The sequence below is a fragment of the Entelurus aequoreus genome, linkage group LG24 (genome assembly GCF_033978785.1).
Source record: "Entelurus aequoreus isolate RoL-2023_Sb linkage group LG24, RoL_Eaeq_v1.1, whole genome shotgun sequence".
In the NCBI taxonomy this organism is placed as follows: domain Eukaryota; kingdom Metazoa; phylum Chordata; class Actinopteri; order Syngnathiformes; family Syngnathidae; genus Entelurus; species Entelurus aequoreus.
Window position 1 is genome coordinate 21,110,519 of NC_084754.1, and position 24,654 is coordinate 21,135,172.

Consider the following 24,654-nt stretch of genomic DNA (forward strand, 5'->3'; position numbering starts at 1 on the left):
AGGCCCCAATTTTGTATAGTAGCTTTATGTAGCTTGCAATATGTTCAAATTATTGAGGACCAGGTTTACGTCAAAACAGCCGTGCGATGATGTCGTTCCAATTTGCTGCATCAGACAACTAAGTTGGCTTACAAAGCTAGCAAGTTTGGACCTTGTATGTACCTGATCAATGTCTCCGAGATGGCTGTGGACGTCCTGGCAGAGTTCCAGCAACAAGCTGGCGGGGCTCTTAAAGAGAACATGTAGGCTGAAGAGAAGCGAGAGCAGCCCCTTGGACAAAGCAGAGTCCTCTACAAATAGAGACCTTTGATTAAAAAACTTCAAAAAAATTAACATTTGCTGGCACTGACTTACCAAAGCTTGTCTCCTTGCAGATTTTCACCGTCCAAGTGACCATCTGAACAAACTTTTAATTTGATGAAGACGTGTTAGCGGGCCGAGCATCAGTTTTCCTGGCAAGCAATTCATCACATTTTTACCTGCTGAGATGACGGCTTAAGCTGCAGTGAAAGCACACTCAAAATGCTGACCAATAGCTGAGCTTCTTTGCTGTTAAAGTCATCTTCTCCTCTACTTAACTGAGCAAATAATGCTCTCTGTCGACAAAGAAAATGATCATTAGGGGAACGTGACACTACACATGACTAAACTGATATACCTGAAATTGACGGATGTAAAAGTAACTCATCCCATCACCATCTTCTGGCTCAGCAGCATCCTCCGAGTTTCCTGAAAAAGCCCAGAATTGTAAAATATTTCATACTTGTGCCACAGTGCATCTCGTTTGTGTGTTTTGTTTCTGTTTAAAAACGTGAGTCTACCGATGGACGAAAGAAGCATGGGCATTTTGTCGGGGTAGCGCTGCTGGCATGTTGTGAATATCCTAAGAAGACCTTCCAGGCACAGATGGGACAGACTGGACCGCTTATCCTTCTTTCCAGCATCCTCCACTGCGCTCGGGACGTTGGTATACCGCCACATCAGCACACTGTAAGAACAAGTACACTACATTACACACAGATGTTTCTCTGAATGCGGCTCATCAACCAACCTTGTCATTTCACAGAGGAAGCGGAAAGTCAAGTCTGAGCTTTTCCCGCCCGGGCCGTCTGCCACTCCGGTTTCCTCCAGCTGCTGGATCTTCTGCACGGCTGTGGAAAGCGAGTAACGCACAAATTCTCCGTTGGAGCGCAGCACAGAGAGAGCTTCCTCTCTGCTCTGAGAACTGTCTCTGAAAACAATAACATTATCCTACTGTAAGTACCTCCCACCAGTATGTGTTTGTGTGTGTAATTTTCCTGGTTCAACACATCAATTTGGATCTTTAGAATGAATCGGTATTCCTCTAAAATACTTCAAACTCAAACATTCCATGTGCGTAAAGTCAAAAACACTACTCATTTGGACTTGATCTAGATTTAGCCGCAAACCTTTTCATGGACTGTGCAGTCACTACAGTGGACGTTAGTGAGTCTTGCCATACATTGCCACCCACTGGACAGCCGTTGTAAGTGCAAAAAAACCCTCTTCAAAAGCAAGATGGCCAAGGGAAGTGCAGAGTAGGGTAGGAATATCAATATATATACCTTGTATTCTAGGAAACATTTGCAGGTAAACATGACATGAGGATATCAAGTAACAACTAATTAGTATTGATTATAATATGATTTGAGGAAATTGTGATTAGTCATGTGTCCACTAAATTGGACATCATGCATCCGCTGGGTATATTTTAAAAGCAATTTATAGTATTGTTGTGACTTTGATTTGGGAAATACTTGATGCAAATCAAATAATTAATGTTCTTAGAATTTACGTAAAACTTATGAACACATTGTTTGAAAAAAACTTTAAAAACACATTTCATAGTGTTCTCAAAGTCTTATTATATTCATTTCTTTAAAAAAAAATACATTAGTTAGCATGTCCACCTTAGTTGACGTTTTATCAACTCCTTAGAAAATAGAAAAACATTTTTAAAAAATGAACTTGTTTATCAATGTTTAGAGAGTAATAAACAAACGGTCAGCCTACATTATGTAAATCGAATTACATTATTTTCTTAGATTCAAAAGTTTTGGAATGAAATGTTTAGATAAGAATGCTGCATTCTAGGAAACTTTGAGACATTTCCAAACTGTCTAGGAAAAGTGCATTAGAATGTGGCTTAAGTTCACATGTCAGAAAGCATATCAAAAAGACAAAAAAAACCAAATGTATGTGTATTTATTTTTTACATTACAAATCACCATCTATTACCATCTATCTGTGAGTGAAGGTGCACAGCGACAAGTGTCAGCTCACGCTAAAAAAAGAAAAGTTGATGACGAATGCCGTGTTTTCAACAAGACATGGAGTGCCAAGTATTTCTTTACAGAAATTAAAGGTAAAGCTGTGTGCTTAATTTGTGGTACACAGGTTGCTGTGTTTAAAGAATATAATTTGAATAGTCACTACACGACGAAGCACGAGGAAACATACCGGAATCTGTCTGATGAAGAGCGTGCAAGGGAGGCTGAGGCGTTGATGGTAAAACGGCAAACCCAACAAGGACTTTTTGCCAAATTTCACACCCCCAGAGATGCAGCCGTCAGGACAAGTTTTGTCAGTTCTCACAAAATCGCCAGAAAAAGTAAGGCGTTTTCCGACAGAGAGTTTCTTAAGGAGTGCTTATTGGACTCCGTTGCGCTGATATGCCTGGAGAAGAGGGGCGCATTTGAGAACGTGTCACTCTCCCGACGCACTGTAACGAGGTGGGTTGAGACCATCGCTGGAAACCGAACAGAACGGCCGACTTTGACTGTTTTTCATTGGCTTTGGATGAGAGCTGCGATGTACGTGACACCGCCCAGCTGCTCATCTTCTTACGTGGGATAACTGCAGACTTTCAAATCACGGAGGAGCTGGCAGCCATGCAGTCAATTAAAAGGGACAACCACAGGTAATGACTTGTTCACAGAGGTAAATGCGTGTTTGGACATGTTAGGACTGAAATGGGACAAGCTGGCAGGTGTGACAACAGATGGTTGTCCAATTCTGACGGGGAAAAATGTTGGACTTTTAAAGAGGATGCAGAATAAAGTGACAGAAATTAACCCTGTGCAGAAATTGACATTTTTGCATTGTATTATACATCAGGAAGTGTTGTGTAAGACAGTGTTAAAAATAAAACCATCAAAAGCAATCTGCTTTTGTATAAAGTTAAGTTAGGTTAAATGAAATTATTATTATTATTATTAATAATAATAATAATAATTACTATTATTATTATTATTTATCTTACGGTATATCAAAAATAATATTGAGCAATATTTAATTCAAATATTGTCGATGTGGCCCTCCAGCAGTGCTCGGGTTGCTCATGCGGCCCCCGGTAAAAATTAATTGCCCACCACTGTATTACAGCATGCACTGTTCTGTGTGAAAATACACTATTCTCTCTGTGTCAATGAGTGGCTAAAGCAGTACTATGGCTTACTTACCTGAAGAGCACAGTGAGGAGAGTTGATATAAAGCCCATTGAAAGTAAACTTCGAGGAGTCTTGTTAGAAGGGAGCCGGCCCTTTCCAGATTTGTCTTTCTGGATCTCCCACAGCTTGAAGTAGCGGTTAAACAGCTCCATCAGCTCCTCAAAGTGAATTTTACTGAAGATTTCATAAAAAAGTTTAAATTCCCCACATGTTAATGACACGCATGCGCACACAAAAGAGCTGTTACCTGTAATTAGCATTGACAAAGTTGTACTCTATGAGGACCTCATACAACCCCATCACCAGAACAGCAAATATATTGTTCTTCACCCCGACACTGGAAGCATTGGAAAATTCTGCTGACTTGTCCTGACAAAACAGAGTACTGCATTACCATCATGTTTCCCCCGCCTAATACAATATACCACAATGTCATGCTTGCACACTTACCAGTTCAAAGTCCTCCATTTCACTTTTGATCATGCGCTTTGTCATGCTCTCTAGAATTGTCTGAAGCTCTGACTGGTACCCCTCCTCATCTTCATCCTCGTCATCATCATCATCGGTTTTGGTGGAACGGCGCATATTTTTAAGCCACAACAGGCAATGTACAGTGCAGCTCATCAGGTGGGCCTGAGGTGTAAACAAACATTTTTAGGGCAGAAATACCTTAAGCAAAAAGATAGATATACCAACAGGTTGCTGACTGTACCATAGATGTATTGTACACATAAACACCTCACTCAACCAGTTGTTCCGTTGCTGCGACATGCTAACGTGTCCGTCAAATTGGATGTGTCAAATCTGCTCCGTGAACTAATGGACCGAAGGAAATGCATTGACCGTACTTTATAAAAAGCCGTTTTTGTTGTTTGGAGGCTAGTTACGCACAGTCAGCAAATTCTGTTCGTAAAATGTTGTTATAATGGCCAAATACAAACCAAAGCATTTAGTCTTACTTGTAAATCTAATGAGATTTTGGAGGTGCAATTCTACGCAGCACATAAGGCATCTTCTCCCTTTACTTTTGCCACATCCAACATGGCGGCGACATCGACATATGATACATTTTTCAATGCGTATCTACATATACGGTACATACATATGTCTATGGACGCATTAGCGAGAACTTTAACTCACACCATATCCAGCAGATGGTGCTGTGGTAACAAACACGTGCCATTTTGTATGACATGGCAGAGCACAGGTGTCAAACTCAAGGCCCGGCCCAGATCTGGTCCACCACATCATCTTAAGTGGCCCGCGGGAGACTTGAAATAATATGTGTCAATGAAGTACTTTATCTTTTCTTACAAAATGTATTTTTTCTCTCATTTTGACGGAAAAAATACAGGTATTACACGTAATTGCATATCTTTTCAACTTTAACATTATCTAATAATGCAACAAATATAATGTTATCATACATTTCAAACTTTTTGTTAGTTAAAATAAAACAATGGTAATACATATATACCGTATTTTTCGGACTATAAGTCGCAGTTTTTTTCATAGTTTGGCCGGGGGTGCGACTTATACAAAGGAGCGACTTATGTGTGAAATTATTAACACATTACCGTAAAATATCAAATCATATTATTTAGCTCATTCACGTAAGAGACTAGACGTATAAGATTTCATCGGATTAAGCGATTAGGAGTGACAGATTGTTTGGTAAACGTATAGCATGTTCTATATGTTCTAGTTATTGGAATGACTCTTATCATAATATGTTACGTTAACATACCAGGCACGTTCTCAGTTGGTTATTTATGCGTCATATAACGTACACTTATTCAGCCTGTTGTTCACTATTCTTTATTTATTTTAAATTGCCTTTCAAATGTCTATTCTTGGTGTTGGGTTTTATCAAATACATTTCCCCCAAAAATGCGACCTATACTCCAGCCCGACTTATATATGTTTTTTTCCTTCTTTATTATGCATTTTCGGCCAGTGCGACTTATACTCCGGAGCGACTTATACTCCGAAAAATACGGTACTTGATTTATGATTTCAAAGCAATTTATCCATTAAATTGTACACTGTAAAAATGACAATAGTTTTTACGATAAAAAATTTGCAGCTCAGGTGCAAGAATTTTACCGTAAAAAACTATAGTAAATTTTTTTCCATTTATAGTAATATGGTGTAAAAACCACAGTACATTTTACGATAAAATTGTGGCAACTGACCTGCCAGTTTTTTTACTGCAAAATCTAAATATTTTTATAAAGTATATGCAAAAAAAATACAACAATCAAATAATTGTATAATATCATGAGGTGAGTCCCTATTCTTTTATATTCATAAATTATTCACGGTTACAAGCGGCCCTCTGAAGGCAGCCATAAATGCAACGTGGCCCTCAATGAAAACAAGTTTGACACCCCTGTGGTAGAGGTTCAACTTTAGAACTGAGCATAAAAATCCTTGAAGTACTATTTATGGAATCATTTCATAATATTCCTGCCTTCCGCCCGAGTATAGCTGGGATAGGCTCCAGCTCCCCACCCCCAGCAACCCCAAGAGAGATAAGCTGTAGAAAATGAATGGATGGATGTCTGTCTGACTGTGACTTTCTATACTGTGTTGGCTACTGAACCCATTTTGTCCCAAGCTACCAATGAAACAGCATAGAGAACTTGACTGGCATGTAACACATTTAATTTAATTACACTGCTAAGTCCAACTCTCAGTGTATTCAATGAGTACTTAGTAGACGTAAGCAAAGCACCATCACTAGAGTTTTATAGTACCAAAGGCTCCTGAATGTGGACTTGCTCTCCATGAGCAGTGATGCACGGCTGCAGTTTCACTGGGGGCAGGAGATCTTGTTCAGGTTCGTAGTACCGCCTCAGCTAATGAGAGGAGAGAGCGGGTGTATAAATGCTTCAAGCATGATAAATAAGTCATAATGAACATATACACACTTCATTTTAGACACTAGTGATTAAGGGCTATATAAATAAACTTTGATTGATTGATTTTAATTCTGGAAAGACATTCATACCTGTGATAGAAGTGTCTGCATGATGGAGCTTGCGAGCTGGGAGTTCCGACTTACAACACCATAGAAGCCCTGCATAACATCTCAATCAACACTTCATGTAAATGGATGAAACTAAATGTACATATTCATTCACATATTTCATATTAAACTAAAGTCAACTTCCAACATAATGTAATATGGAATTCTAGAAATTATTCAAATGGAACTGAAAATGATTACAGGGCTTTAAAAAAAGAGCACAAACCTCGTAGAGCATAAGGCGCACATCAGCCTGCTGGCCAAGGCAACGACGGAGGCTGCTCAAGATCTCCAGACAGAACGCTTCATTGGCAGCAGCATTGTAACGAGAATGAACGTCCACTTGGATCTAGTCGGGGATTCAAGAAGGTTAGTTAGGTTGTTCAGGGTTGAGTTGGAGTTTATTTTGAACATCCATACAAGGTTACACTGACTTAAATCTCACTTTCACATTTACACAATTCAATGTGTCTGGAAAAAAAGATAGGAAAAAGCAAAGCTTATTTAATCCTACTCCTTCTACATATCACATAAATCACCAATAAATGTGTTCACTTCCTGTGTTGTATGTACACACAACTCACATGGGCTTGGGATTGTCAGGCCTTTGGGCGAGAACCCAAAATGAACACAACGCAACACCCACAAACCTCCGGAATCACACGCAACACTGAGCAATTTCAGGGTCAGTTTTCATGCTCTTCTAGCACACTATCAGTAGGAAATGACATATCTAGTCAAATCTAAACATGGTAAAAAAAAAAAGAAGTTTCCATCACATCATAAAAAATTAGGTAAGAGTTTTATGCACGTTATTTTTTTTAATTATTTATCAATCTAGTTAGAACAGGAGTACAATTCAAATAGTTTTTGTTAAACAAAAATGATCAATTTAAGTACACTTTGGGCTATCTTCAACTAAGAATTTTCATAGTCAAATCTGATTGGTTAGATTTTGCCCATCGTCAAATATTAGCCGAATCTATGTTGTTTTAAAAAAAAAAATAAACAGATGGTGATATGTAGTAGTGTATACTGACTAGGGATGTAACAATATCAAAATCTCACAATATGATACAATTTTGAAATTGACCTCATAATACGATATTTATTGCGATATTGTGGAAAGGCTCACGGTATTGTATTACTGACTGCTCACTAGGTGTTAGTAATGTCACTTGGAAGTGCACTAGCACATCTACTTGACTATTCCAATGTTAATTCATTTTACTTATGTAAGGAATACAGTTTTTCATGACAGGGCTTAAATTATGATTTTTATTTTTTTTTTACATTTAAAACACTTTCTTGTGGTCTACATACCATGTAATATTGGTGATTTGGTCCAAATGTTGCATACATTTTGTGTTACAGATTATCTTCAAGCCGCTTTTTGCCTGTCTCTTCAAAACATGCCGAAGCCCTTCTCCCAGCCAAGCCCTTTTTGACTGCGTCTCCACCTCGTCAGCCATGTTGTAGTTTTTAGCGTTTCCATATCGAGTCTACAGACAGATATACGTTAGAACTATACGCTACTATACACTATAGCTGAGGATTTTAGCATGCATGTGCATGTACGAGACAGTCTGCCCCAAATCTAGGGTTACGCCAAAGAATCACTTGATCAAAGAAGGGTGTTGTATTTTCCTATATTCAAAAACAGTGTTACTGTTCAAACTGTGTGTAATGTTACAGTGGCCAAATATATTAAACATGCTTGTTAAATAAAACCTCTGCCTTGTTTTAAATGAATACATAGGCCTATTACACAACTGTATTTTAATGTTGGTCATTATGGTGGTACTTGGAGAGCCAAGGCTTTTCTGAGGTGGTTTAAGAGCCACTGCACTACCATTTATGGAGATATCTACTGATGTAACATGACAAAATACGTATAGCTCGATTGGAAGAAGGCAAGATTGTTTTGAAAAATATCTTCGCCATGACTCCCTGGTTTGTTTTCAAATTTTTGGAACTTATTGGGATCCAAAACACACAAAAACATGTACCAACAGGTAGGAAAAGTTGGTTTTGCATAATGGGGCCTATTTTCAACTTTTTCCACCTCAAAAAAGGCTTAACCATAGTTTGTTAAGTCTTGGGCTCTAGGAGGTAAAAGTTGCAACAATGTTTTCTGTATGTAAACCAGCGGAAGGATCATTACCTTTTTCAAGAGGAGAGCTACACCTCTCGGGTGAGGCGCGGGGCAAAGGCGGTGCGTTACGGCGCCCGCAGCGGGGTTAATTTCCAGTATGTCCCATCGAGGCCGAAGACAGGAGTTTAACTGGCCAGATGCACCGAGGCTTGGCTCGCCCCGTGTCTGTCGGAAGCGTATTCAGACAAACCTCAATCGCCTCCGCCATTTAGAAATATCCCCCCAACATTATTAGTAAAATAATATTGTGTGCAAACAAATTGTTTTATGTAATAAGAGATGTGGGAGGCCAAAACAAGGTCAGCTGTTTTTTAGACGAGTAACGTCACACCAGGAAGCAGTGACTGCTCTGAGGAAGGCTGAAGTTACAGCCGAAAGAAAGTAAGATTTACTCTTACTCTCTAAAAACTATTTGTCTCCACACAAAGATCTGTACTAATATTTATGAAAAACATGCCCGATTGTAGCTGAGATAGGCTCCAGCGCCCCCCGCGACCCCGAAGGGAATAAGCGGTAGAAAATGGATGGATGGATGATGAACGCAATCAATTTATCCTCCCAACAAACACACCGTACGCTGGAGCCTCAGCAGGTTTTAACTTACCTGCCTCCAACAACGTTTAACGTTTATAGTTAAATACGACTCCTCCCAATTGGATCATTGAATCTTCGTCAATTTGAAGATAACCCTAAGTACAGTACTTTGTACATAACATTAAAATCCATACTATTTCAAGAATTTCAAGCCCAAGTATGATCCCTAATGTTGAAAGCACACCTGTAAACTTACCTGACTGGAGGAGATCGCCTGGCTGCACTGGCTGGTGGCCAAGCTCCCTAACACTTTGAAATTCTTCAATAACAACAAGAAACCAGCCACAGCAGACTTCCGTCCATCCAATTGGCTGGTAAAGAGTCAAAATATATGTTAAACTGAGCATAATGTATTGTTACATCAAATCTTGCTGGAATGCTATAAACCCAAATTGTTTCAACAGTCTATATACCTGGAAAACATGGCCTTTCGGAGAACTACAATCAATGCATCTTTCATGGACATGCTGACTTTCAGCAGAGGCTGTATATCAGAGAGAAAACATTTTACAAAGCTGTGTGTATGTCTGTGAGTCTGTGTGCAGGTATATTTTAGACACCTGGACAGCTTTCAGCAAGCCCTGCACTGTGGCCAGGGGCAGGTATGACAGGTGGTCAAATGTCTCTGTAACCTTGGATGATGACTCCAGAAGTATCATTGGAGCAGAGGTCACAATGTCACACAACAGGTCTGACAACACAGAGACAAAGGTCTGTTATAGTCAAGGTACAATTAACAGGTTTCACTGAACGGCACAGAGATTAGATTTTCAAGCACAATCTAATGACAAAGATGCTAGGTCATGTCACTGTTAGGATTTTTGATTGTAAGAGGTTTTATACCTAAGAAATGATTGACAGGTGATGCGGTCTTTGTGACCAGTCGATTCAGAACTTGCTCCAGTATCTCGCCTCTGATTGCCTCATGCATCTAAGAGAACAAATGTACATCACCATACAGCAACACAATACACATATATAGTCTTGGTCAGGTAACCAAATGTTACCTTAAAGCCCTGCTGGAGCACCTGACCTCCCAGTTTACATGCCAGCTGAGTGGGGGTCCTGGCCACAGTAGCAGACACTTCTGTGGTTTTGCCAAATGGTCCGGGTTTAGGTCCAAATGTGTCCATCAGGAAGAAGCCCAGCTGCACCAGACCTTGTGTGACATGATCCCATCCAAACACACTGCCCAAAAAATAATGCAAACCAACATGAACACCAGTTTTACAAGTACATGCCAAGATAGGATGACAGTAGGCATCTTTGAGTGCTCACAGTATGGTGGGATCAAAACAGTACCTGCAGCCTGGAATGTGGTACATTTAATTGGAAATCTTTACAAAAACTGAGCATTACATTGTGATTTTGTTCAAAATAAAACATCTGTATATTTTGACATTTGATTCTTTCACTTTCTTTGTGCCATAGCCACCACATAGAAAATACAGTGAGTACAAATACTATATTTGTCACATTGATTAATTCTGATTTTTCAGCTGACTTTTTACACTGCAAGTAACATGTGATCTTTATCAGACTCCAGTATAAACTCATACAGGCCCCAATGTGGCCTGAACGTCACAATATATTTTCAGCTCTGTAGACGTTTGTTCTCCTATCTTCATTTGTGTAGTGTAATATATTTGGGAGTGTTCCAATCTTTTTATGACTTAAGTAGAGGCGTCACAGACATCAGCGTGGATCTACGTTAGCTTTATTTTTCAAGTGACTTATGTAAAAAACTTACGCAATGTATGTAACATAAAAGCATATACGGGACAGCGTACATGCCAATTCCGGTCCTCCAACAATCGCTATTTCTTCAGAATCAAAGTATATATGTTCATATATTACACAGAGCCTAATATTTGTGTACTGTTGACGAGTGATGCATCGAAAATGTAGCCGCCGAAAAACTACTTTTCTCACTGAAAGCGGATGTTGTGATGATGTTAATAGTTCCGCTGGCAGGCTGCGTCCTGATGTGGCTCGCCCAAAGATGATGAAAGAGTCACATTCAGGTCCAATTTCCTTTATACTGAAGTCTCATTTGGAATAAATCAGATTCCAAAGGGATTTGGACTACCTCCTCATGTGGCCTGAATCTGACGCAAAAAGTTCAGATTTCAAGCACTTTGGAGCGATTAGACTGGCAAAAAATATCCGAGCTGTGTCACTTAAAGGAAAAAAATCTGATTTGGTGTGCAGTGTAAAAGGGGCCAATTAGAAGTTACATTTTGTAAACAGAGTGAGCTTCCGCTGTAGCTACAGCAGCAAAGATCCAAATAAATGAATGTGAAAGTAAATGCTGTACATTATTATTTAATTGCTTGATAAAACTACTGGAGTAGTTTGTAGTACATTATAATGAATTGTTCTTCATATAATATTTTTAATCTGAAAGTTTGTTTATCATTTAAAAAAATGAAGAGAATTATATTTATATAGTGCTTTTCACTAATGACAAAGCGCTTTACATAGTGAAACCCATTATCTGAGTTACATTTAAACCAGTGTGGGTGGCACTCGGAGCAGGTGGGTAAAGTATCTTGCTAAGGACACAACGGCAGTGACTAGGATGGCGGAAGCGGAGATCAAACCTGTAAACCTCAAGTTGCTGGCACGGCCGCTACACCAAGTGAGCCACTCCGCCCCAAAAAGGCATGTTACTTGTTAAAAACGTGGTGTTCTTGGGGGGTGAACCATAGATTAAATTAATTTCAATGAGCGACACTGATGTGAGTTTTGAGTTTTTAACTCGGTCATAGAACCAATAACCTCATAACTGGAGGTACTACTGTATGAGATAAACTTACAGTAGGTAATTTTTCATACCTGTTTTTCACTGTGTCCAAAATCATCTGAGAAACACTACAGTGCTTAGGCAGGAGGTCCTGCAAGAACTTGGACCCCTGCAGCATCTGCTCATCTTTGAAGCTCTTGATAATGCTCCCCTTCAAAAGGTCAAACACCTATCAGATAAAGACAATGAGGGAGATGATACATTCGCAGAATAGTGTCAAGTTACAATAAAAAAAAGAGCGGCGTAGTGACCTGTTCCTCGTAGCGCTGGATGCGTGCAACGGAGAGTAATAGGGCAACGCTGAATGGGCAAAGGTCCCCATAAGATGTCTGGTGCAAAGGAAAGTATGAGTGGAATCAATAATATATGTTTAAGCGGATTCTAAAAGAGTTTCTGTGAGTGACAAATGAGACCTTCGTTACCTTAATGATTTTGAGGAATTCCCTCCCAAGTTCGTGGTCTAGCCGTACAGCAAAGACAATATGGAGGATAACCGTACCCTCCACATGCCGTAATTGGTCCTGTGGAATGGACTGAACCTCTAGATCCACGCTCCTAAGGAAAACGAAAGTGTGGGAGTTGGGGTTGATAATTCAAGTAGTGAACATTGAAAGTGCCACTTGCAACACTCGTAATACCCACTCTCCATGTGACTGTTCCTCGTGTTGGTTTATGTCTTGCTGCTTAAAATAACTGATGATTCCATCTAGGACCTGTTTTTTGCAACCCTACAAGGCGCAACATGATTAATACCATCATTAGATTACCAGGGGAAGAAAGAAAGATTTCCTGTCTTGTGCACATGCTGTCACACACTTTTTACCTTTGCTGATAACAAGAGCAGTTGATAAACAAGCGGCGGGATTGCCTGCAGATCAAGTTTGCTGAACATCCGCAGCACTTTCTCCACCAGAAAGTGCAGCTCATCTAACGACAAAGGTACATCCCTGAATTGACACAGACAGTCAAAATGCAGCCGAATATAATATTCGAGCAAATGTAACAGCATTAGTGACGTGAAAAAAGTGACCTGAACATCGTGGTCAAGTAGATAACGCATTGTGGGTCCCATCTGCATCAGGAATACAGGTACTTAGTGTTGATAAACTTTGGGCTTCAATAATTTTCAGTAAAGGGAATCAAATTGCTTGTTATTCAATACCAACATAATACACAATGAATCTAAAATAAGTTTGATGTTTTTTAGGCATAATCAAGAACAAAAGGTGTTGCATTATGTTACCTGCTTGAGCAGAGGCTATTGATCAGTTGCTTCTTGCATTCCTCACCACTGAGCTCACCTGAAATTCAAAGAACGGCAGAACATTCTAAGTGGAAAGTTCTGTGTTGTCAAATCAGAGCAAATAAAAAAGCTTTACTAAATAATACAGCCAAAATAGTATTAATTTTAGGGCTGCAACAACCAATTGATTAGAAAAAGCATTGATTTATATTATGTTGCTTCGATTAATCGTTTAACTAATAAAAATTTATAAAATCCAGACCGGAACTTTAAATATTTAAAATTGTGTTGCACGTTCTGTAACCTGTATACTAACCAAGCTGTAGCGACATTGTTACTGTTAAAGCGAACACAGAGAAACTCTTTTTCTAGCGTTGTAACACATCCCCTCGCGATGGCATACTACGGTATTTGCCGTAAGCGAGCTACTGCGTCAACATCTGAATGGCTTTTGAGTTTGTAACGCACAACACGATGCAATACTTCCTGCAATCTGTACTGATTAAAAACATGAACATTCATATTACAGTAGCTGTAAAATATTAGCCGACATTTCATGTTTTGTTTGTACACAGCTGGCTCGAAAGCATATGTACTATAGTTGTATTAACAAGCACGATGTGCTGCATGTATCATGATCAATATTATAGTGACTCACTCGATGGACAGTTATGCGTTTGGCCCAGCTCCCTGTGAAAACATTTTTTCTAGTTGATTTTGGGCAAACACTCCATTTCTGTTGGCATAGCTTGGCTCCTTCACTTTCTCGGCTTCCATCTGCTGCAACGTTTTAGCAGACGGAGTATAAACCATAAAAGCTTAATGGTTGCATTTTTATACTTTATAAATGATTGATTCAGCATTTCAGTATTACAAAACCCAAAACCAGTGATGTTGGCACGTTGTGTAAATCGTAAATAAAAACAGAATACAATGATTTGCAAATCCTTTTCAATTTATATTCAATTGAATACACTGCAAAGACAAAATATATATTGTTTGAACTGAAAAAACTTTATTTTTTTGCAAATAATCATTAACTTACAATTTAATGGCAGCAACTGTTTGTACTAACCTTTGCCATATGACAATTTTTCACAGGCTGTCATGGCAGTCAGCACAGTCGGAAATAGTTCCAATGACTTCCCATTGGTTATTTTTCCCACTTTGATTTCTTTCACAAAAAGTTCACCCAATTTTGCAAGAGAGGATCCAGTCAGAGTGTGCGTCTGCGTATGAGATTAAATAATACAAATAGTAATGAGAAACAATTTTACAATAAATAATGTCTGAGTCAAACAGCATTAATTGACTAAGTTAACATTTAAGGAAAGGAACTGTAAAAAGGGCTTGTGTAAAGCTCTGGAGAGAAACAATAGTAAAGACTAATAATTATACGAAATAACTTAATTTATCAGCAGTTTTGCTGTCCTTTGGCTGAAGACCCATAAGAGTCTAAATAATACATGTTAAACTTTGTACCTCAAGCATGAGCAGTCCAATGACATCGGCTGCCACTTCACTGTGGACATCACCAGACTCACAGAGGGGGATAGAATGTTGGTAAAGTAGAAGTCTGCGCTCTGACCCTTCAGTAGAAGCAGGCGGAGAGCCTGCAGTACAAAAAGAACCCATGATATACTGTATGAACGAGCATTGCCTGAAATGAGTTAAGGTCAAATTGGCATCCAGAAAATTATATCTTTTACAAAACAAGAATAAATGTAGAGGTAAGCATATTCATTCAAACATTTATACAGTATGTATTAAGCAGTAATAAAAAGTATTTGTTTTTTACGCAAGTGTGTTTTAGTCTTGTTCATATTGCTATATTGTATTGGAAAATAGATTTTTCTCACTGGCACTCATCGAGGGCGGACGCTCCCCTTTCTTCTCCCTTATCTCTCTTGCTTGCTTCTTTGTCTTGTCTTGACTTTCTTGTTGCCTTTTTTTGCATTGCTCTCCAAATCTAAACATTGGAACTATTTAAGTGGCCTCAACGAAATTGACAAGCTCTTAGGTTTGGGGGAACCTGCTTGTCGTGACGGAGCGGATAACATCGGTCTGTCTGCCCCACAGGATGAATTTTGAGGATCAGTCAAAGACAATTTAGAGTGAAAAGCACATTTTATTTTCACTCGCAAACAAAACATCCTAACTTGGATTGTTTCCCTGGCTTCGAGACTCTCCCGAAGGACAGTGCAGTGAAGACACAACAAACTCCCATCTTGTCTCTCATGGACACACACCTGTTCTTGTTGACTTTGGACTAGCGACTGCACGACATCAAGGCCGCAGAATACAGACACGCGGCAGGCTTACACACAAACATGCATCCACAAACATATACGTCACACACACATACCCCACCACCCCATCCAATGCCCTTGATGCAAATCCCTTAGGGGTGATGGACGGATTGGGCAGCACCTGAAGAGCTGCAGCCTGCCACCTTGGCCCCCACTCCCTCCCCTCTGTTGCGAGTGTCGAGATGTTGTAATTAGGGCTGCAACAATCGATTAAATCGATTAAAATCGATTATAAAAATAGTTGGCGATTAATTTAGTCATCGATTTGTTGGATCTATGCTATGCGCATAAACCTTTATTTATAAACTGCAACATGTACAAACAGCTGAGAAACAATAATCAAAATAAGTATGGTGCCAGTATGCTGTTTTTTTTCCCAATAAAATACCGGAAAGGATAGAAATGTAGTTTGTCTCTTTTATCCGATTACTAATCGATTAATCGAAGTAATAATTGACAGATTAATCGATTATCAAATTAATCGTTAGTTGCAGCCCTAGTTGTAATATGTATATGTGCTTTGCTATGGAGGTTTTTTCCCACTCCAGACTGGGCCTAGATTGTATTTTTTTACTCATCCTCCCCCAGCATTGATCTTTTTCCCATCTTTTGCAGGGCGCCTTGTGGCGACCCATCAGCGTTCCTGTTCTGTAACCCTGTACACTGTTTGTTTGTCTAATCTTGAACGGGTTTGTGCTGAAAACAAAGTTTTGTTGTACTTGTGCAATGAAATTAAAGACCTACCTTTAATCTCAATGAGTTTTTTACCCGGTTAACTTAAAAGCTATTGATTGATTGAAAACCATTTTAGTTTGTTTGCCTAAAATCTTTGTCCTTTAGCTGTATTCTGATTATAACCATGATGAACAACTATCTGTATCGGCCACACTGGCCCTGTACAGTATTTACTTGGTACCAGGTAAATACCAAAATTAGCAGTGTCGCCCACCACTAATAAACAATAGTTATCAATCATACACAACTGACAATAATACCTTACCTTTGAATATGGCTTTAATAACGCCAACTATCTTGCCCTTCAATGCACTTTGGGTAATTAGTGTGATCAACTAGAAAACAAAGAAGTTAGTGTTTTACACCATTTAGAAATAATTTACAAAGTTTGGTGGCAGTGTTGACAACAAATACTCTGACATATTCTGTCAACAACACGAGTTACCTTCTCTTCACCAATGGAGGACAAGTATTTTTGAAGTTCCAAAGAACTGTCGCCATCCGACAGGGAAATTATTCTGTCCATTTCAGCCTTCATGATGGAAAGAAAGTGTATATATGTTCACATTTACATCAAACCGTGTAACCGAAAGAGAAGCACGACATTCGACAACGTACTAGCAGCAAATTAGCGCGAGCGTATTTCCCGCCAGCAGAGAGTACTTCCTGTTGTGCTTTTTGGGTTGCCAGGTTGAGTTTATCGTGTCCTACGAAGATAACATTTCATATTCACGTTAAATACAATGACTTAAAAAAAACACTCTTATTGTTGCTCATATATCGTCATAATAATTAAACAATGGCGGTACTTTTAATATAATAATCATTTATATCAATGAATGTCACAGAAAGCGAAAACGTAATTTTTAAATCTGGCAAGTAAGTTTGACGAACGGCTCTTGCTTTTTAAATTGTACATCTCCCGATGATTGAGTTGGTCTTGTTGCTTGATGCTGTCACCGTATTATATAATAACTTACGTTTAACACGTTCATAAAACGTTTTTTAACGTGTATTAACAACATTACTCACCATGTTTCATATGGGCTAGTGGCGCAATGGATAACGCGTCTGACTACGGATCAGAAGATTCTAGGTTCGACTCCTGGCTAGCTCGGATCTTTTGGTTCAGCAAATATTTTGTCTTAAAAATGTCTTCTGAAAATATTTAGGTGTAAACGCCCCTTGACTGTGTTTTTTAATGCCCTTTGGCTCACTTTTAAATTAGATACTATTTTATCCAAAGGTATTGGTAAATGTGTTGAACTGTGCGTTGAAGTGAAGTGAAGTGAATTATTTTGCGCTTTTTCTCCGGTGCAGGGGTAGGGAACCTATGGCTCTAGAGCCAGATGTGGCTCTTTTGATGACCGCATCTGGCTCTCAGATAAATCTTAGCTGACATTGCTTGACACGAGAAGTAATGAATAACTCCGCTGGTAATCACAGAGTTAAAAATAAGGTTAAAAATATAAAACGTTCTCATGCATTTTAATCCATCCATCCGTTTTCTAACGCACCTGTTCAAGAAGTCGCATTTATGGTAAGAAGTGTTTTATTTATTATTGGTTAGCTTCAGAATAACAATGTTATTAAAAATAATAAGAGACTTATTATACTCTAAAATGTTGGTCTTACTTAAAAATGCACACATTTAGTTGTAATCAGTGTTAAAAAAAAATTTTTTTCAGAAAAGACATTTTAAAATATTTGTGTTTCATGGCTCTCTCAGTCAAAAAGGTTCCTGAACCCTGCTCTAGTGACTCAAAGCTGTTAACATTCAGAAACCCAGGGCCATTATCTACATTGAAGCTACATTTAAACCAGTTTGGGTGGCACTTTTTAACTAGCTGCGAGCAAAGTGGGTAAAGTGTCTTGCCCAAGAACACAACGGCAGTGACTGGAATGGCAAAAACTGGATTCAAAGCAGGAACCCTCAAGTTTCTGGTTGGTGCTCAAAAGTCCCATTTTTTTAAACAAAAGATATAGCAAGAACACCACCAACTATCTAATGTTACCAACTGATTTTAATTCTGGGTAGTGGTTAAAGAGAACGGAATATATATATATATATTTAAAATGTCTATTTTTTTCCCTACTACTACTTATATTAAATAAAAAATTTGGCTTGTCACTCATTGCAATCTCGTACACCTAAACCACGGGTCGGCAAACCAAAACGTTGAAAGAGCCATATTGGACCAAAAATACAAAAGACAAATCTGTCTGGAGCCGCTAAAAATTAAAAGCCGTATATAAGTCTTATAATAAAGGCAACACATGACAAGTGTCTATATTAGCTATAATAGCCTACTATCAAAATGAATATGTGTCGCAGGCTGAAGCAAAACTTCGTTGACAGGAATGTTGAAATTTAATATATTTATTCTACACATTTTACAACATAAGAAACCATTAGTAAATCAGAGGCTACTCGGAAGGTGAGATAACTCCTGGAAATTACTGGCTTTTAATGGCCAAAAGTCAAAAGTATAGATGTGTGTGTCCAAGTTAAAGGAAACGGCAGGCTGTCTTCTTTTAATAGATTTTTTCCCAATCTATGGTAAGCTAGGTAATGTTTGCTGTGGTCTGGAACAATGTGACACACAAACAACGATCTGAAATGCAGCCAATATTACCTAGAGATAATGTGTCATGAGACATCCATCCATCCATTTTCTACCGCTTATTCCCTTCGGGGTCGCGGGGGGCGCTGGAGCCTATCTCGGGCCAACACAGATAGACAGACAACATTCACACTCACATTCAAAACTAAATTATATACAAAGAGGATAAAAGTAAAGGATATTAAATGAGCTCAAATATACCTACAAATGAGGCATAATGATGCAATATGTACACACAGCTAGCCTAAATAGCATGTTAGCATTGATTAGCTTGCAGTCATGCACTGACCAAATATGCCTGATTAGCACTCCAACAAGTCAATAACATCAACAAAGTGCATGTTTGTGCATTCACGCACAGCATGAAACTTTTGGTGGACAAATTGAGACAAAGAAGGAGTGGAAGATTTTACATGTAAACAAACTGTTGCATCACAGTCCACACTATGGTAAGTTCAAGAACCACCGAAATTAGTAGGACAAAACGATGTTTACCAAATACTCTCACACACAAACAATTAAACAGTGGACTTTCTAACACTTGGGAAGTTTTGTGTCATGTTTGTCCTCAAACAAAAACCATACTAAAACAAAACATATATTTTTCCCCTATCTTTTTCCATTTTCAATGGCTCCAGGGAGCCACTAGGGCGGCACTAAAGAGCCACGGGTTGCTGACCCCCGACCTACATGAAGGGACCGTGTGCACATATGTACATAAAAGCCCAGAAAAAGCAACTAACAAGCTGTAGTCATGTTGTTGTGATAATACTAACTCTATACATTCAATGATAGCTAACTTTAGTAACTAGACTTTGCCAAATTGCCATCATTAGTAAACAACATTACGTCATTCAGCGCTTAAAACCTGAAGAAGGCAGAGTTAATTATTAATTTTAACTACTGCGATCTCTCCTGTCGCAAGTAAATAACGTCAGCCACCACCTTGCACAAAGGACATAATCAAAATGACTCAAAATAAGAATGGACATAATCCACAAAGTCAAGGAGGTTACAGGAATACAATTAAACCTCATAGTTGCTATACAGTTTAGTGAACAGCTGGATACTAGAATGTCAACAATTTCTTGCTTATATGAACTTTGAAGCTCAAATTTGTGTATGTTTATGCATATGTCCTTCAAACAAAAGAAGTCTGGTCCCGATAATAAATGTATAAGTTGAAATAACTTGCCTGAAGACAGTATGGATGTATCCTGAATGAAATACAGTGTATCCAGAAAGTTTTCACAGGGTTTCACTTTTTCCACATTTCGTTATGTTACAGCCTTATTCCAAAATGGAATACATTTATTTTCGTCCCTGAAAATTCTACACACAATACCCCTAATGACACTGTGAACATTTTAATTTTTTTTAATTTTGCAAATGTGTTAAAAATTAAGAAATCTAAAAAACACACATGTACATAAGCATTCAGAGTATTTGCTCAATACTAAGTTGATGCACCTTTGGCAGCAATTACAGCCTGAAGTATTTTTGAATACCATACCACAAGCTTGGCAAACCTATGTTTGGACAGTTTCGCCCATTCTTCTTTGCAGCAGCTGTCAAGCTCCATCAGATTGGATGGGAATCATCCAAGATGTCTCTGTACATTGCTGCATTCATCTTAGTCTAGTAAGAGAGGTGACCAGGAACTCGATGGTCACTCTGTCAGAGCTATAGCATTCCTCTGTGGAGAGAGGAGAACCTTACAAAAGGACAACCATCTGTGCAGCAAACCACCAATCAGGCCTGTATGATATAGTGGCTAGACAAAAGTAATTTCTGAATAAAACATTTGCCAAAATGCACCCGAGAGACTCTTAGACCATCAGAAACTAAATTTTCTGGTCTGATGAGACGAAGATAGAACTCTTTAACGTGAATGCCAGGCGTCATGTTTGGAGGAAACCAGGCACCGCTCATCACCAGGCCAATACCATCCCTACAGTGAAGCATGGTGGTGGCAGCATCATGCTGTGGGGATGTTTTTCAGCTGAGATGAATGCAGCAATGTACAGAGACATCCTGGATGAAAACCAACCCTTCCCACCCAATCTGAGCTGCTGCAAAGAGGAATGTGTCAATATGTGTACCTTGGGGTGTTGTGTTTTCCCGGAATGCAAAGGAAAGTTGGCGCGGGCAAGGCGTGAAGGTGAGTACATGATTTATTTTTAACTCTAAACTGCAAAAAAAAGGTGCAAACAAAAGGCGTGCACAAAGGCGGAGATAAACTTGGCTAAGAAACAAAAAACACTTAGACAGAAACTATGGACAAGAAAAAACTACACTTACTGTGATGTGAAAAGCATGAAAACTATGGCATGGAATACAAGCATGAAATAAGTCAGCACAGAGCAAATCCAGAATGTCAGGGGTAAGATAGGATAATGTCACCAGGCCGACTGCCTGGCAACAACAAGCTTAAATACTGGTGACATGATTAGTGAAAACAGGTGCGTGACTCGAAATGTGAAAACGTGAGACAGGTGCGTGACATGAGGATGTGAACCAGGTGAAACTAATGGTTGCTATGGTGACAAAGCAAGGGAGTGAAAACAAGAACTAAAAAGTGTACAGAAACCAAGCAAAACATATACTAAACAAAACATGATCACAGACATGACAGAATGGGCTAAACTTTTCAAACATAGGTGTGCCAAGCTTGTGGCATCATATTTATTGCTGCAAAAGGTGCATCAACAAAGTATTGAGCAAATGTTGGGAATACGTATGTGTATATTATTTTTTTAGTTTTTACTTTGTAATAAATTTGCAAGTTAAAAAAAAATGTTTCACATCACATTACGGGATGTTGTCTGTGGAATTTTGTCATGTTCAAACACCGAACTATCTATTACACAAGACAAGAAGAAGGAATCAAGCAGAGACAGAGTTCAATTTTACTCATGAGGAGAGACGTATTGGGCTGTACACTCAGTTACAGTTTCCCCCTACGCTCTAAGGTACAGTCCCACGTGCGCCTCTATTTATTCGGGAGGTCCCTAGTTAACATCACTGAGGCTGCAAGCAGCCCCAGTAGACACAATACATGATTATTCAGAATGTAAATGTGCTGACACTCGTGATCTCGCCCTGTCTCTGTCCTGTCCGCGCCGAGGTACTCGATGTCCGTCCTCGGTTGTCAGCAGGCAGGGTCTGGAAACAAACTGCTGACACGAGACAACTCGCAAAGCAAGATTACCTGTTGTGTGCCTTTGCACAGATAGAAAAGTACAACTTCAGCACAATAGATAATAACTATAGCAACGGCCTTCAAGCATAAGAGTTGTGTGATAACTTATACAAAATTATTCTAACAAATTTTGAGGACAAAAAGAAAGTCAATATATTTCGTAATAAGGCTGTAACATAACAAAATGTGGAAAAAGTGAAGCACTGTGAATAGACCAGCCATTGATAGACATATAATAACACGATCAACTTTGTCCAAATAGGACCCCTACGCATGGCCAAAAATAAATAGGAATAAAAACAAAAAGAGCACTCAAAAGGGAGTGAGGAAAAATACCAAAGGATGCCCACTTATGGTGTGAATAGCAGAAATAGCACATAGAGGTGTGGGGAAGTAACAGTTAGTGCAACGATGGGACCAAGCAGCAGGAGTAGAGCCAAAGCAGAGGAGATGTACACAAATGGAAAAGTGAACATCAGGAAATCTACTGGCGCAAAGTAAAGGGACTGGAGAGCTTAAGGCGATAGGACAGTGGTTCTTAACCTTGTTGGAGGTACTGAACCTCACCAGTTTCATATGCGCATTCACAGAACCCTTCTTTAGTGAAAAATAAAATGTTTTGTTTTTTTTCAAATTCAAGACAAAGTTATATGTTTTTTGGTAACACTTTAGTATGGGGAACATATTCTAAGTAACAAAGACTTAATTTAGAGTTATTTGGTTAGGGTTAGGATTAGAGGGTTAGGGCCAGGGTTAGAGGGTTAGGGTTATAATAAGGCCTATACAAGGCATTAATAAGTACTTAATAATGACTAGTTAAGAGCCAATGTGTTACTAATTTGCATGTTAATAAGCAACTAATTAATGGTGAATATGTTCCCCATACTAAAGTGTTACCATGTTTTTTTACTGGACCACAAAATGAACCGTGCATGAACATCATCTTGTTCAAACAACAAAACCAACACAGTGCATAAATTCACAACAAACTACACACCTGCAAACCAGTCTGACTTCTGCTGTTGCCGTATTCGTAATACGCCGATAGGGAGAAGTTTTTATTTACACAATGAGTCGGGTGTGTCTTGACCTCCGCCGAACCCTCCGCCCGACTCACCGAACCCCTAGGGTTCGATCGAACCCCGGTTAAGAACCACTGCGTTAGGAGGAGATGAACATCAGGTGTGTGTGCAGGTGGCTACGCCCCGTGACACAGAAACCAGGCACCGCAACAAAAAGAAGATAGGCGGCAGCAGTGCCGCCAGATCATAACAACTGGAAGGCTATAAAGATAACATCTTGATTACAACTTGTTTACTTGCTAGTACTTAGTCTCATTTGCTTGTGATCATGATTTAGGGAAATAATCATACTCATAGTTGAAATAGAATATCAGTAAAAGTTGTGTACAGTTATCAGTTTTTATATGAAAGGCATTTTATATGAAAATATCCTCTGAAGTGACTTGTCTTTATGTCTATTAAAAATAAACTCGATGTCAACAAGAGCAACAATATAGAGGTATGGAGGTTAATTTGTGCCTTTACTATGAAAGCTTTTTTGGACACTGAATTAAAGGTAACTGATTTTTTTTTGCGTTTCAATTTTGTGAATTTAATGTTTTTACGTCACATTATACTGACAATTTCATTGAATGAATTATTGTGAGCAAAATTCAGTGCAGAAAAATTTTGTGTAAAAAAATCAGTATATGAATTTTCCCCACCCACCATTGGTGGATCTACACCTAACATCTACTGTAATGATACCAATTACAGTAGCGTATCTAGTCGATACTACTATGATTACATCGATATTTTTGGCATCACAACATCTTCTTTCGTTTAAAAAAAAATTATATTATGTTTATAAACTCAGAAAATATGTCCTGGACACATGAGGACTTTGGAATATGACCAGTGTATGATCCTGTAACGACTTGGTATCGGATTGATACCCAAATTTGTGGTATCATCCAAAACTAATGTAAAGTATCAAACAGCAGAAGAGTAAGTGAATATTACATTTTAACAGAAGTGTAGATAGAACATGTTAAAAGAGAAAGTAAGCAGATATTAACAGTAAATGAACAAGTAGATTAATTATTCATTTTCTATCACTTGTCCTTAATAATATTGACAAAATAATAGAATGGAAAATGACACAATATGTTACTGCATATGTCAGCAGCTAAATTAGGAGCCTTTGTTTGCTTACTTACTAATAAAAGACAAGTTGTCTTGTATGTTCACTATTTTATTTAAGGAAACACTTGCAATAAGAAACATATGTTTAATGTACCCAAAGTTTTTTTGTTAAAATAAAGCCAATAATGCTATTTTTTGTGGTCCCTTTTATTTAGAAAAGTACAGAAAAGTATCGAAATAATTTTGGTACCGGTACCGGTACCAAAATATTGGTATCGGAACAACACTAAACTGAATTTACAAACACACACATTTCGCTCACAAATTTTTATTCAATG

General features: G+C 38.6%; 1 protein-coding gene and 1 non-coding gene across 6 annotated transcripts in view; one reads left to right on the top strand and one right to left on the bottom strand.

The window, feature by feature from the left end:
• fanci (FA complementation group I) overlaps positions 1-17,039 on the bottom strand; it is a 23,132-nt gene extending 6,093 nt beyond the window's left edge. For 2 of the 5 annotated variants that reach the window (XM_062035949.1, XM_062035950.1), the window contains exons 1-29: positions 16,789-17,021; positions 16,609-16,678; positions 14,782-14,912; positions 14,375-14,528; positions 13,300-13,357; positions 13,087-13,128; positions 12,880-13,003; positions 12,699-12,784; positions 12,479-12,611; positions 12,308-12,385; positions 12,089-12,225; positions 10,258-10,438; positions 10,094-10,181; positions 9,811-9,941; positions 9,664-9,734; positions 9,447-9,561; positions 8,666-8,821; positions 6,728-6,850; positions 6,484-6,552; positions 6,230-6,331; positions 3,921-4,103; positions 3,718-3,839; positions 3,483-3,644; positions 1,052-1,231; positions 822-988; positions 659-729; positions 480-596; positions 355-406; positions 163-290 (exon numbers count right to left, since the gene is read on the bottom strand). In XM_062035949.1, the coding sequence (XP_061891933.1) occupies positions 163-290; positions 355-406; positions 480-596; positions 659-729; positions 822-988; positions 1,052-1,231; positions 3,483-3,644; positions 3,718-3,839; positions 3,921-4,103; positions 6,230-6,331; positions 6,484-6,552; positions 6,728-6,850; positions 8,666-8,821; positions 9,447-9,561; positions 9,664-9,734; positions 9,811-9,941; positions 10,094-10,181; positions 10,258-10,438; positions 12,089-12,225; positions 12,308-12,385; positions 12,479-12,611; positions 12,699-12,784; positions 12,880-13,003; positions 13,087-13,128; positions 13,300-13,357; positions 14,375-14,528; positions 14,782-14,912; positions 16,609-16,678; positions 16,789-16,881 (3,324 nt within the window). In that variant the 5' untranslated portion in view covers positions 16,882-17,021. Of the gene's footprint in view, positions 1-162; positions 291-354; positions 407-479; positions 597-658; positions 730-821; positions 989-1,051; positions 1,232-3,482; positions 3,645-3,717; positions 3,840-3,920; positions 4,104-6,229; positions 6,332-6,483; positions 6,553-6,727; positions 6,851-8,665; positions 8,822-9,446; positions 9,562-9,663; positions 9,735-9,810; positions 9,942-10,093; positions 10,182-10,257; positions 10,439-12,088; positions 12,226-12,307; positions 12,386-12,478; positions 12,612-12,698; positions 12,785-12,879; positions 13,004-13,086; positions 13,129-13,299; positions 13,358-14,374; positions 14,529-14,781; positions 14,913-16,608; positions 16,679-16,788 lie in introns of all 5 variants that reach the window. The other 3 variants (XM_062035952.1, XM_062035953.1, XM_062035951.1) reach the window with 2 other exon arrangements.
• Positions 17,040-17,387: 348 nt separating this feature from the next.
• trnar-acg (transfer RNA arginine (anticodon ACG)) lies at positions 17,388-17,460 on the top strand. The gene has a single exon. It is a non-coding gene; the product is annotated as a tRNA-Arg (tRNA).
• Positions 17,461-24,654: the final 7,194 nt, after the last annotated feature.